Source organism: Chiloscyllium plagiosum, unplaced genomic scaffold (assembly GCF_037043375.1).
Source record: "Chiloscyllium plagiosum isolate Xiang-an unplaced genomic scaffold, Cpla_swu_hap1 HiC_scaffold_12, whole genome shotgun sequence".
In the NCBI taxonomy this organism is placed as follows: domain Eukaryota; kingdom Metazoa; phylum Chordata; class Chondrichthyes; order Orectolobiformes; family Hemiscylliidae; genus Chiloscyllium; species Chiloscyllium plagiosum.
Window position 1 is genome coordinate 33,703,752 of NW_028270150.1, and position 14,325 is coordinate 33,718,076.

The window sequence follows — 14,325 nt, forward strand, 5'->3', positions numbered from 1 at the left end:
AAAATAATCTAGAGTGCTTTGGAAAAGTATAACCAAAGTTACCATTCCTTTCAAGATTGGTGCGAAAACAATCAGGTTACAGAAACTAAATTATCTTAAGTCCAATTATTTTGATACTTTTTTAAAAAATTACAATCAAATAATTTGCTTCACTTGACATTTTTTAGGCTTCTCTGTGCCTCTTGTTTTCTGACCAAACAAAAAAGATAAATTATTAATTTAACAAATCTGTCATTTCCTTATGGCCCATGAAAGCCTCAACTGCTCCTATCATTAACAGTCCTGCATTACTACTCACTCTCAACATATTTAGCTAAATTTGGACCATAAGTTTTCTTTGTGCTGCTTTTGTTTCCTATTTGTATAATTTTTTCGTTTATTAGGCTCTCCCGGTCATCCTTGTTTCTACCAAGTTTTCCTCCATACTTATTGGATAAACTAAGCTCCGTGGTTTGTGATTCCTTACCATCAAGCTTCTCCTCCTACCCTGCTGTCAGTACACATCTGACTTTCTGTATCTTATGTGACTGCATCCTAGAGAAAACAAATATTTCTCCCTCTTTCAAAGTGCTTTTAATTTATTTCCGATCTCAAACAACTTCAAACAAAAGTGACTCAAGAAATAGATACTTTCTCTTATGTGTTTATAACATACATACTTTCCATAACTTTCCACATTTGTGCTAACGTTTGCATTATCCATTCTACACTTATTCATTGTATAGTGAATGGATGTAAGTTGATTTATATTTGTTTTTGAATATTTCTGAGAATCGTATTTACTTAATTTGATTATACAAAGCAGCTTGCTAGATTTCTACACTGTTCTGCTATTGACTTTGTTGGTTTTAACGGGTTTGTTTCTACATTTTTCTGTTATATACTATCATAAACGTCCCAACTTCTCAATGTGACTCTCAGGCATGGTGACCCTCAGGGCAAAGCACCAGTCTTCCCTTCCTGACAGAACAGCCATGGCAACTTTACCATTTGCTACTTTATTTATTTCAAGTATTCCTCAGTAGAGAGAGACTTGGAATGATAACAAATAATAGATGAATGCATCTTAAGATTGCAAGTCAATTTTAATTTACAACTGAAGCAGTAAGAGACCATGAACACATTCCACAGAAACCAGCAGGGACAGAGAATCTCATTTATGGCAATGCTATAATAAAGCAACTTTCTACTCCAATTGCAACAGATGGGTTTTACAGACTTTGATGATGCATGCAGTAAGTGTAGCCCCTGGACTATCACACACCTTTAGGCAGTTCTCCAATCGATAGTTCAGCGATACAGCTCTCCACTACAATCAACAGATCAATTTGTTTCAGAAACAAGACCTACTGCAACACCAGCACTGTACAGGTAGCGACATGATTTAATTCTGACTCGTGGCATTGAGCATACAAAACTTATGTGCAATTTAAGTGACCTTTCCAGAAAAATAATTTGTACAAGCTCAGAAACTCAATATCCAAGCAGCTTTGAAAATGACATTGATTTTGCCACGCAAAATTCAAATTTGCGAGCTTAATTAAAGCAGCGTGATAGCAAATCTTTCACTTGATATAATTTCATAAGAAATCCAAGAAAGTTGAAATGAGTTAATACACTATGAAATGTTGTAAGCTGCAAAAATTAACAGAGCAATTAAAGAAATATCACGCTAAGTTACCAAAAACTGTGTCAAAGATTTAGGCTGGAGTAGAAGGTAAAAGAGACAGACATTTATGACAACTGGCAACTGAAGGCAATGTCACCAGTAATGGAGCAATTAAAAACAGGACTTGCTCAAGAGTTCAGAATTTGAGGAGTGCCATCTCAGAAGACTGCGTGCTGGACAAGTTTACAGAGAGGGAAAGGAGAGGTCATGAAGGGATTTGAAAGCAAGGAAGAGAATTTTAAAATCAAGTTGATTAAATTAAAGAAAATGTAAGTAATTGGGCTTGGGCAATGGGTCAACAGGACTTGCCACGTGTTAAGTCAAGGACAAGTGTGTTTCAGATGATCTTAAGTTTACAGTGATAGAAATCTAGGAGGCTGCCAGGAATATACTGTAAGAGTCATTTCTAAAGGTAAAAGGGACATGAATGAGGGCTCCAGCAGCACAGAAGATGAGGCAGATACAAGCAGAAATAGACAGTCTATGTAGTGGCACAGCTACATTGTTCGGATTCTTAATTTGATATGGTGCCAGTCAGTTTCCGCCTCAAACAGCTGCCCAAGATGGGAACGCATTCCACTTATGGAGAATAGAGTTTGCATACAGGGCCCAATGACAATGGCTTCAGTCCTTCAAATGTTTAAGAGCAAACATCATTTCTTCCAGTACTGGAAGTCAGAAAAACAATCTGACAATTCCAGCTGTGGAAAGATGAAGAGAGGTGATGAGATAGATAGATCTGGGTGTCATCAGCAATATAAGCAAAATCTGAGATTGTAGTTTCATTGTTGAGGCATATACAAGATATCTACAATACAAATACTGCATATACAAGATATCTACAATACAAAGGCACTGCTTAAAAACAAGATCCATATATAATGTTCAGTGGTTATAATGACCATTTCAATCAATAAATCTTCCTGAACTTTTGAAATATAACACCTTTCTTCAGCATAAAAAAATGCAGCTACTCAAAAAATGTATTTAAGACAACTGGAATCATGCAAAAAGTCTTGTGCAGCTGCATATTACATACTGACAAATTGCTTCCTGGAACACAATCTGAACAGGTTTATCTTACAATCTCCCATCAGTCCTCCAAAGTCTGAAGAGCACCCCTTAATTTTTACCCCCAATTCATCCTTTTCTCCAGCTTAGAGTTTGTCTACCATCCAATCTACACCACATTACAGTATCATTTTCACACATATGTATACACATTGATGGGAAGGGGTACTGTTTGAGTATAAGACTAATCAGCTTAATGTCTGTAAACTGTTTAGAAAGTACTGTAAAACTTGAGGGAGAAAGGTATCTATCAAATGCTGTCAAAAGTGTTGTGCTGGAAAAGCATAGCCGGTCAGGCTGAATCCAAGGAGGAGTCTCAACAGGTTTAGATCAGGACATAAACAACAAAAGTTAAAGTTAAATTCTTAACAAATAGTCAATTATTCTCAAATATGTATTTTTTCCCTCCAGGTCAATCAGTTTAATTAAAGAAAAAACAGCCAGTTTCTTCACACCATTGACAAAGCCCTTTGTAATTACCAGATTTTAAATTAACCACAACATCGAAAATTATTCATTGACACTGCACACCCAAGTCACGTCTTTACCAAAAAAAACTTAAGTTGACGCCATAGAGATTGAACAGCAACGCTGATGCATTTTGACAGTTAAATACAGGCCTGGGGGAGAAAAAAAAGTGAACCTTTCATTAAACCGAGATAAAACTGTCACAGCCCCACAGCCACGAAACGAGCTTCGGGAAACAGCTCGAAACAACATATACACAAACAGGATGGGAGGGGAGGTTGGGGTGGGAGAGAGGGGGAAAAGAAAATGTGTGTGAGAGTGACAAGACAACTTTTCTCCCCCAAGAAATTATATCCCAACTCCCACAATTTGGTTTCGGGGGGGAAGGGGGGGAAGGGGGGGAAGAGAGAAGGAAGGGAATAGACTACAAAGGTAACCAGTGAGGTTTATTTTAAGCTGTAACTTTGACGGTGTAATTGGGAGGGTGGCAGGGGCTGTCAAGAAGCTCTCACTCCAAGACTGTTGCATTCCGCCCCAACAAACACACACCCTCCCCCTCCCCCCGCCTTCACAAGCAGCAACAACGAAATAAAAAGCAACAGCACACTCACTCGACAGAACTTCAGGCAGTACTCGTTAGACGCGCTGACTTGGCCCAGGGACATTCGCAGCTCATTTTCTATCCATTCCAGCTCTTTCCTCAGACTCCCTACATCAAACTCCTCTTCTTCCGCCATGCTTCTAACCCCTACCTGCGCGTACCAGCGTCCATACGCCAGTGCGTCATCGCGTTGCAGTGTCCGTGCACGCACAGGAACGAGCGCGCGTACCGGCGTCCACACGCCAGTGCGTCATCGCGTTGCAGTGTCCGTGCACGCACAGGAACGAGCGCGCGTACCGGCGTCCACACGCCAATGCGTCATCGCGTTGCGGTGTCCGTGCACGCGCAGTAACGAGCGCGCGTACAGGCGTCCGCACTCACCTGCGTCATCGCGCTCCCACGCTCGCGCACTCTCGGTGATGTGGTGGATGCGGAGTGGTGGGGGGCGTGAAGGTGGAGAGACACCGCGGAGATCACGTGACGCCGCGGGGAGAGCGGGGCGAAGTCGTTGATTGACAACGGGGATGGGTGGGGAGGGGCGGGGCGGTAACTGCCAATCACCCAGAACCCGCCCCCGAAAGGCTGCACGTGGCCATGCTCCTGTGACCGGGTTTGTACTGTACTCACGGTGTCCCCTGTAGACACATAATGCAAACGCACATAGTTTCCTTTTCAGATTAGGAAGTGCGCTTTTCTTGCAACTGGGTTGGAGCTGAATTGAAGAATGTCGAAATTCCACTGTATTTTCTGCAGTGTCTATACCAACCTGCGTTGTACTTGTTTGTATTTACTTGTAGCAAATGTATGAATAAAGTATATTTTTGAAATTGTGTCTTATAGAGTCAAAGAGATGTACAGAATGGAAACAGATCCTTTGGTACAACTCATCCATGCTGACCAGATATCCTAAATTAGTAGAACATAGAACATAGGCCCTTAGGCCCTCGATGTTGCGTTGACCTGTCATACCAATCTGAAGTCCATCTAACCTACACTATTCCATGTACGTTCATATGCTTGTCCAATGACGACTTAAATGTACTTAAAGTTGGCAAATCTACTACTGTTGCAGGCAAAGCATTCCATACTGTTACTACTCTCTGAGTAAAGAAACTTCCTCTGACATCTGTCCTATATCTATCACCCTTCAATTTAAAGCTATGCCCCCTCGTGCTCGCCGTCACCATACTTGGAAAAAGGCTCTCCCTGTCCACCCTATCTAACCCTCTGATTATCTTATATGTCTCTATTAAGTCACCTCTCAACCTTCTCTCTAACGAAAACAACCTCAAGCCCCTCAGCCTTTCCTCATAAGACCTTCCCTCCATACCAGGCAACATCATAGTAAATCTCCTCTGCACCCTTTCCAAAGCTTCCATATCCTTCTTATAATGCGGTGACCAGAACTGTACACAATACTCTAAGTGTGGCCGCACCAGGGTTTTGTACGGCTGCAGCATAACCTCATGGTTCTGGAACTCGATCCCTCTATTAATAAAAGCTAAATCTAGTTGCATTTGCCATCAGTTGGCCCATATTATTCTAAACCCTTCCTATTTATATAACCATCCAGATGCCTTTTAAATGTTGTAATTTGGCCAGCCTCCTCCACTGTCTTATATAAGTTCAGAAGATATCAGGGCAGAATCAGACCATTTGGCTAATCGAGTCTGCTCTGTCATTTGATCATGCTGATATACTCCTTACCCCTATTTCCCTGCCTTCTCCCCATAACCCTTCAATGCGTTATCAATTAAAAATCTATCTAACTCCTCCTTAAATTTACTCATTCTCCCAGCATCCACCACACCTTGGGTGAGGGAATCCCATGGATTCACATACTTTTGGGAGAAGTAGTTTCTCCTTAACTCTATTTTATGTTTGCTACCCCTTATCCTAAGACCTTTGTAAAATTTTACAACAAAATCATACCTTGGATATTGGTAAAGAATGGAGTTCCAACACTCACTCTTGTCATTTTACTTCTTGAATAAAAGCGAAATACTGCAATTGTTGGAAATCTGAAGTAGTAGCAAGCGTTGGGGAAACTCAACAAGTTTGGCAGCATCTGTGGAGACAGAAGCAAAGTTAGCAAAAACAGAAAAGCCCCGCAGATTAATGTTTCAAATCCAAAATGACTCTTTTCAGAATCAGTTGCACCTGAAGAGACAACTCTATTTCTCACTCCACAGTGACAGACCAGCTGAGCTTATTGGTTCTTTCTAGTTCTATATCTATCTGTTTGTTTATCTACCAGTGAAAGTTTTCCTTTTTCTAAAGTTCTTTTCATCCTTGAAGTCAAGTCTTTTATACATGAATGGTACAGTAGATCGGGATCAAGAGTGTGGTGCTGGAAAAGCACAGCAGGTCAGGCAGCATCTGAGGAACAGGAAAATTGATGTTTCAGGCATAAGCCATTAATCCTCCTGATGAAGGGCTAAAGCCCAAAACATTGATTCTTCTGTTCCTTGGATGCTTCCTAACCTGCTGTGCTTTTCCAGCACCACACTCTTGACCCTAATCCCCAGCATCTGCAGCCCTCACTTTCTCCCTCCTGATACAGTAGAGAAGGGCTTATGCCCAAAACGTCGATTCTCCTACTCCTTGGATGCTGCCTGACCTGCTGCGCTTTTCCAGCAACACATTTTTCAGCTATCAGCTGCTGTCAAGCAGTAATTCAGTCAAGCAGGTACACAACAAAAGTAAGGGTTGAAACCGGGAATTGATGTGTTATGACCAGATCCTGGATGAGGTTCTCCAAATTATTACAGTTGTGGTTCGGATGCCATAAACTTTTAACTCGCAGGAGAGGGAGGCTGAACAGGCTCTTCTTAAATATTTATCCACTCCCTCAGTTAGTTTCAATAGGTTAATTCAAAAGTAATCACTTTCCTGCTGGATATCTTCCTTCCAGACTCAAAAAGGCTCAAGTTTTAAAATAGCCAAATTAACCAGGTTTTCTTGAGTTAACAAAATTTATCAATTACTAAATGCAAGAAGAATTAGTCATGCAACATCAATACACACAGATTACACATAAGAGATGAGTCCAAAGCATAAAAGTAAAAAAATACAGAAATAATCTGAATCATTTGCGAAAAGTAGATAGTTGAACTTTGTGGCTGTTGCAGTGGATGATGTCATAGTGCTGATATTGGTAGTTGAACTGTCATTTTTAGCGAGTTTTGAGAAGATTTGTAGCTCAGGTTGAGGTTCTAGATGTAGGTTTGCTCGCTGAGCTGGAAGGATCATTTCCAGATGTTTCGTCACCCTGCTAGGTAACATCTTCAGTGGGCCTCCAGGTGAAGCACTGTTGATGATTCCTGCTTTCTATTTATATGTTTGGGTTTCTTTGGGTTGGTGATGTCATTTCCCGTGATGATGTCTTTTCCTGTTCTTTTTCTCAGGGGGTGGTAGATGGGGTCTAACTCGATGTGTTTGTTGATAGAGTTCCGGTTGGAATGCCATGCTTCTAGGAATTCTTGTGCGTGTGTCTGTTTGGCTTGTCCGATGATGGATGTTTTGTCCCAGTCGAAGTGGTGTCCTTCTTTATCTGTATGTAAGGATACTAGTGAGAGAGGGTCATGTCGTTTTGTGGCTAGTTGATGTTCATGTATCCTGGTGGCTAGTTTTCTGCCTGTTTGTCCAATGTTGTGTTTGTTACAGTTCTTGCACGGTATTTACAAAATTGGACTACAAGATACTTTAGATGTTACATCCCATTATTCTATCTCTCTCTGTCCGTCTCTAGCCAGCCACTTAATATACATCTGCAAACATTTTGGATGCATCAATCCTCTACTAAGAAAAACAAATTGGAATTACAAGTCAAAAATACCCACAGTACTTTAGGGGTCTAACGTATCATCGAGGCAGATGTCAACAGCGTTTCCTGAGAAACACGATATTAAAATGTTAACATACTGACATATCCATAACAACATGGGACCAGATTATCCCAATTGAAGTGTACATTGGGTCGCAAAGTACTGAAGTCAGATTATTTTGCTGGTAGAAAAATTCCTCTTCTTTTCAGATGCTACACCCTTTACTAGTGGCTTTTTGGTACAGAGGGCATTTGGTGTAATCTCCATACAGAACTGTTATGCGATCGGAAACCCCATGTGAAAATCACAAGAAAATGTTACTTTCTCTGATACACTGTATGTTGGGGGTTTTGGAGACAGTAAAACAATGCATCACCTTGAAGAGTATCTGATCACTGGGTGAAGCCTGCTGAGGGATCAGGAATATTCTGAGACACAAGTGTGCACTGCTTTAGTGAAGGAGCAGTGCTCCAAAAGCTAGTACTTCCAATTAAACCTATTGGATTTTAACCTGGTGTTGTGTGATTTTTAGCTTAATATTTCAGATGCTACAATTAGAAACTGTAATATGATATAGCTGTGCTTTCATTGCAATAACTCATCATTGCAAAGCTTTATCCTATAAAAAAGTTGACACTTAATTGACCAATGCTTTGTAATAATTGTCATACATTACAGTTTTTACTGAAATTGTCAAAAATGCCATACCGCAGTAAATCTTTTTCAAAAGTCGGGTCAGTTTCTGCTGACATATTGACAGGCACTCTGCTGTGAAGTGGAATTGAGACATCAGTCTAAGCTGTCAGTTTCTTCAATGAAGTTAAAAGCTTTTATTGTGATAGTTGCAGCCACTTTGAATGCTTGGATGGATTTAAAAAGTTGCAAGGCTTCAGGTTAGCATATGATTCTATTGATCCAAGTATAACTGACATTGTCAAGGGGCTGTAATAATGGAACATGCATTTGATATGATTTCTCATTTACTTACAAATCTAACACATGCTGAATGGATTGATTTTTTTTACAGAGATGTTGTTCTTTCCAGTATTAATGATGAAATAAGAATTGTATTAGATTGTTAAAGGTTTAACATTTTCCCAATGACTTTAAAATATCTCCTTTGATACTGCCTGCTTTTTGACGTCTCTGCACATACTGTGTACTGGCCGAGTAGTAATTGAAGATGATTGGAAAGCGTGGATGCAGCATGGCATGGCAGAAGGGCATGGGTGGTATGGAAGATCTGAGGGGAGCATGGGTTAGACTGAGTGACATTGAAGCTGAATGGTGTGAGTATCGATGAGATGGATGATTTGAGGGTTATGAGGTGTCATGGGTGACGTGGGGGGCAGATGGGGATACATAAGAATCAGTGTGAGAAGCTGATGGATGAAGTTTTGCGTTATTTAAAAGCATTATTGAGAGGTGTGCTGTTATGATGGAGTACCAAGATAGGCTTGTTAATCAGCCTGCATTCACATGCACCCTCCTCCAACATCTGTCAGGGCTTGTGAAATTCACTATGAAGCCCAAACCTGCATGAAGAGACAGAAATCCTAGATAAAGTTACGTTTGTCAGATGTGTATCTGGAAGAGCAAAACTGTTCAAACTGGGCTCTCACAGCCCACACAAACATCTCTTGGTGATGGGAGAAAGGGTCCACAGAAAGCAGGGGTTTCTTGTGATGCATTGGTAGTGCCCCACCTCTGAACCAGAGACCCAAGTTTAAGTCCCACCTGCTCCAGAGGTGTGTCATAACAGATCTGAACAGTATCTCCACTGAAAGCAGTACTCTCCTAATCACAGAGAATCAACAGGGAGGTGTACTGTTCATTTTGAATTTGGTCTGAAATTTAGACAATATGTTCTTTCTTTTACTTGAAAGCAATTTTTTAAAGTGAGATCACCTGAAACAAATGGAAAAGAAATGATCATCATATTCAGGGCTGAATCTTACATTTTTCTGGTTAAGTCTGAGTTTCATTGCATTTTTTGAAGAAAATCATGCCACAAAGCCTAGCAAGATTTTGTGCCATATCTTACAAACCCACCTCATTAACTACCTGCCATACCCCCTTCACCTCCCCGTTGAGCTTTCTCATGTCTGATTCCGCTTACTATATGCCATTCATTATTTGGTAGAAATCTATCCAAAACACTGGTATCCCTTGACTCCATACCATCTTTAAAAGCCTCTTGTGCACCTAGATGTACAGAGGTCCAGAGGTACCCTCCACACCCCCTGACAATTGCCGTGAAATGGCACAAAAAAGAAATTTGTTCTCCTCTTAATGGGCATGATTCTGTAGATGCAGCTGGGTGCAAAACATCTACTAACCTCAGGTTTAACAATGGGGGCTACGACCCCAGACCATTCCAGCCTGTCTAAGTTTCCATCCAAGTCATGCAGTCTTAGCCATCTGGAGGAATGCACAACACTGCCAATATAAGCCACAATCTTCTTTCACATTGATCCTATCATTGTGACTGTACCCACTTCCTAATCATGCTCGCTCACTACCACGATCAATATTGGCTGAAACAGCATTGCATTTAATACATGTTTCTGCTTATTCCAGGAAGAAAACAGTCTACAAAAAAAGCTTAAAAAGTTAAAATGTGTGGTGAGTTGCCTGACATTCAGTACCTCACTCTTTATATGGAGTGCACCCTGATTCTAAATGCCCCAAGTGGCTGACTGTGTTTGAGTATCTAGTCTCTGGAATTGAAGGCTACCCTTGACTTACGATGCCTGGACCGTCTTACTCAAAGCTGCCCTCTTTGTCTGCACTGAGTATTGCTGCCAACCACGACCAACCTCCTTGCTTTGTGTCTGTGCTAAACAGAAAGATAAAAGTAATATGAGCCTGGTATCTTCGGCTGAGGGACAAGACATGAAAAGGCAGCGCAAGGCATGGATGTGGCGAGCATCTAGGTAAACTTAAAGTAAGTGAAGCCAAGACAGCAAACAAAGATCACAGAGAGGCAGTTTAGCCTCTTCATGAGCTGACTGTGTGTCCCTGAGCATATAGTGCATTACAATTATAGTTACCAGTGCACCCTGAGGTACAGCATTGAAGACCAGAAGTGTACTATAAGTAGATCAGAGATGTCCATGAAGGTTCTTAGAGGCTAGCACATGTGAACTGCCAATGTCCAAGGATGTGGGGTGTGAGGTTCTGGTTCCCATGAGTTTGTCCTGAGATTGTTTTTGCCCATTTTCCAACATGGAAGTCCTTTGGAAAAGTAGCAAGCTGAAGTTGCCAAGTGCCCATTCTGACTTTCATGTTGAGAATTCCTGATGCCTAGCTTGCTCAGCATGTTTGGTAAGTTAGGAAGTGAAATATTAAAGAAATGAGTTGCAGTGTTCGTGAGGTATTTAACAAGCAATCATCCACCTTAACAGCAAGTGGCTGCTGCCAAGCAAGAAACACATCTTTCCTGCATGGCAAGTGCATAACAGATGCAGCAAAATGCTCTGAACAATGAGATAACTCTCACCAGACCTCTTGCCTGATTCTGCCACAGTTCTTGCCATAGCCCCCAGGCCTTCGGAGATTCCACCCTCTGTGTTTGTGTGGAACTCAGGACCCATCTGTAAAACTGAAGGCCACGAGAAGATAAAGGAGAAACCAGAAACAGAGGTGGCGGATGGAGGTAAGTGGGGGACAGTGCAGAAAAGGTGGTGGAAGTGTAAGCTTCATTTGCCTCTCTTTTCTTTAAAGAAAAGTATGTGGAATAAGAAATTAAAGTATCAACTTTGGTTATTTGGGGTTGTAATTGTTTCAGTTGAGGGGACTGATACTCAGGATACACATGTCCAGCACTGTATTCAAACATCCCCATCCAATAAATGATTCCAAACTTTTGAACTTACTTTTTTTACGAATTTGGTTTCCAGCAAATGTAGGTCTCAGTGTACGTCAAATGTCTACGATCACTTACTGTGGAGCTCTCTTATATTCATGCACGTCAACTGCATCACATGAATACCACATCAAGATTAGCACTGCTGCTTTACTTAGTCAGTGAGTCATCATGGAGTCATGCATTATATTTATTTATTCTGGTTCTAAGCCACTTGACTGTTCCCAATTTCTATCGGATTGATTGAAATCTTCTTTAAAATAATTTTGCCGCACTCACACACTCTTCACGTCTCTTCATCTGGTAAATAACCTTTTTTCTGTGTTTACCCAGTGGTCTTTTGGTCTTCGTTTTAATCCCCACTTACTCAGATTAAATCTAATCATTTTACCGACCTGATGTCACATTGTTTCTGCCCAGCTCCATTCACTTTCTTAGACCTTCAAACTGGCTGATCCACATACTGCAAATGTGAGAGACTTATCTTAAAGTCAGAAGTTGCAACCGGATGAAGGCATTAGTAAAATGGTGTGATCCTGATGCCAATATAATTGAGCCAGGGCTTACATGGTGGAAACAAGACTAACAAATTGTAGTGGGAGGAGGCAAATGATCAGAAGATGCCAAGGTAAATATTCCCAGAGATATGTTTGTGAAAACCTAGTGTGTTCCAGAAGGAGTAAAAGTGCTTTCTTCGCCCACACAAGGAGTCTTTTGGCCACCTCTGTCCTGACCTTGCTCTGCAGAAAAAAAACCTAAAACAAAGTGCAGCACATGTGAATACAATAATTAACTAAAAACAGTTTATTCTAATATGTACAACAATTGGTACTATTGCTCTCCTCCCTTTTTAACAAATATGTGATGCAATGTTAAAAATTCCACACAAGTTATATACATGTCTCATTTTCCATTTATTATCATATCTAACTGAAGCACTGATTTCCTATTTCTAAGATCACACCAATTTTCCTGACTCAGGATTTCAGAACTTAGGAAGAACATTGACACATTTTAGTCTGAAAGTAAAATGTTTTCTCCAACAAGTACTAAATTTTCCCCTGTTTTTCAATTGAATTTTCCCCTTAATCAGACATTTCTGTCTGACTATACTCGGATCCGACCTGGTTTCAGGCACAATTTGTATGAACTCAGTCATGGCATAGATAATAAGTACAGGGAAGTTATGTTGGACTTGGTTAAGCCACTGCTGGAGTACGATGTTCGGTTCTGGCTATTACACTATCGGAAGGATGTGATTGCATTTGAGCAAGTGTAAAGGAGATTCACCATGATATTGCCTGGGAAAGAGCATTTCAGACATGAAGAGAGGCTAGATAAGCTCAGATTGATTTCTTTGGCCATAAGTCACACGACAGCAGGTTATAGTCCAATAGGTTTATTTGAAAACACAAGCCTTTGGAGCACTCCCCCTTCATCAGTTGAATGTCCGGTCACTTAATGAAGGAACAGCTCCTCAAAAGTTTGTGATTTCAAATAAACCTGTTGGACTATAATCTGCTGTCATGTGACTTCTGATCTTGCCCACCTCAGTCCAACACTGGCACCTCCACATCATGTTTTCTTTGGAAGCAGAGGAAGTGACAGAAGTGTACAAGATAATGAAGGGCAGGATGAATAGAAACTAGATATCGTTTAGTCAAAGGATTAATTACAAGGAGGTATAATTTAAAAATGAAAGATTAGGAGGTTTAGAGGGGCTTTGAGCAAAGGTAATTTCAGGCAGAATGTGGTGGGGGTCTGGAATGCACAGTTGGGGTGATAGTTAAGGCAGGAAACCTCACAACTTTTAAAAAGCACTTGGATGAGTATTTGAAGGGTCATAATATTCAAGGCTATGAGCCAAGTGTGGGAAAGTGGCACTGCTCTTCCACATGATTATATGATCCTATGATCATATAATCATTGATACTTTACCAATATCCCAATAATCCAATTAATCAAAATTATTTGATTTTTTTTCCAAATCTCTTCTTCATGAACCTCTGAAGTTAAAACAATGACCTCGAAGTACAAATGTAATTTTTCCAGTACAAAACAGCTTCAATAAATATGTGCATGGGTTCACATATTTTTACCACTCTCCCCGTTATGTGTTTCAACCACAATGATAACCTTCATTCCCCTTAACCTTCTGGTTCAACTTGAGACTTCTTTCTCTCACAGTATCCTTGTCATGACTCTCTTCCTGTATGAGCTGCTTTTCTTCGGCTGACTGTGTTAAAAGGGGCAATGAAAGCTTTATTCTAGGCTGAATTCTAAGCAACAATTCTGCTCGCATTCTTCCGATAGAACTATGAGGTAGCTGATAAACAAAAAAATTGCCAGGCTGTGATTCAATGAGACTGACATTTCTTCCAGTTTGCATCTTGCATTTACTTAATAAAAACATGTTAAATAAATTGTTACAACACAGGTAAACCCTTCTGCTAATTTAAACCAGCAACTCAGAAAAGATTCACCCCGTGCTGTAATCTGTTAAAATTCAAGAGGCAAAGAGCTATCCCAAAAGTCACTAATTAAAGTAAAAATTAAAAAATTTTTAATGTCCAACAGAGAATATTAACTAACAACTATTTACAACTCATTTCTCTTAAACCTATCTTTTACCTCACCCTGTAAATACTGGTCTGATAAAAATCCTGATTACAATTTACAAAAACAAAATCACGTTTGAATACCAGTCGGCTTTGCCGAGTGTCCTCTGTAGGTTTTCCTCTGTAGATTCTCTCTCCAGGTTGGTTTAGATGTTTTTTTCTGTGCAAACTCCTTCTCCAGGCAGGTACCTCTCAGAGACCTC

The 14,325-nt window shown here is 40.5% G+C and overlaps 1 protein-coding gene across 1 annotated transcript in view; it reads right to left on the reverse strand.

Moving 5' to 3' along the window:
* LOC122555318 (zinc finger protein 654-like) overlaps nt 1-3,948 on the reverse strand; it is a 56,553-nt gene extending 52,605 nt beyond the window's left edge. The window contains exon 1 of the mRNA XM_043701188.2: nt 3,820-3,948. Coding sequence (XP_043557123.2) covers nt 3,820-3,945 — 126 coding nt within the window. The 5' untranslated portion in view covers nt 3,946-3,948. The remainder of the gene's footprint in view (nt 1-3,819) is intronic.
* Nucleotides 3,949-14,325: the final 10,377 nt, after the last annotated feature.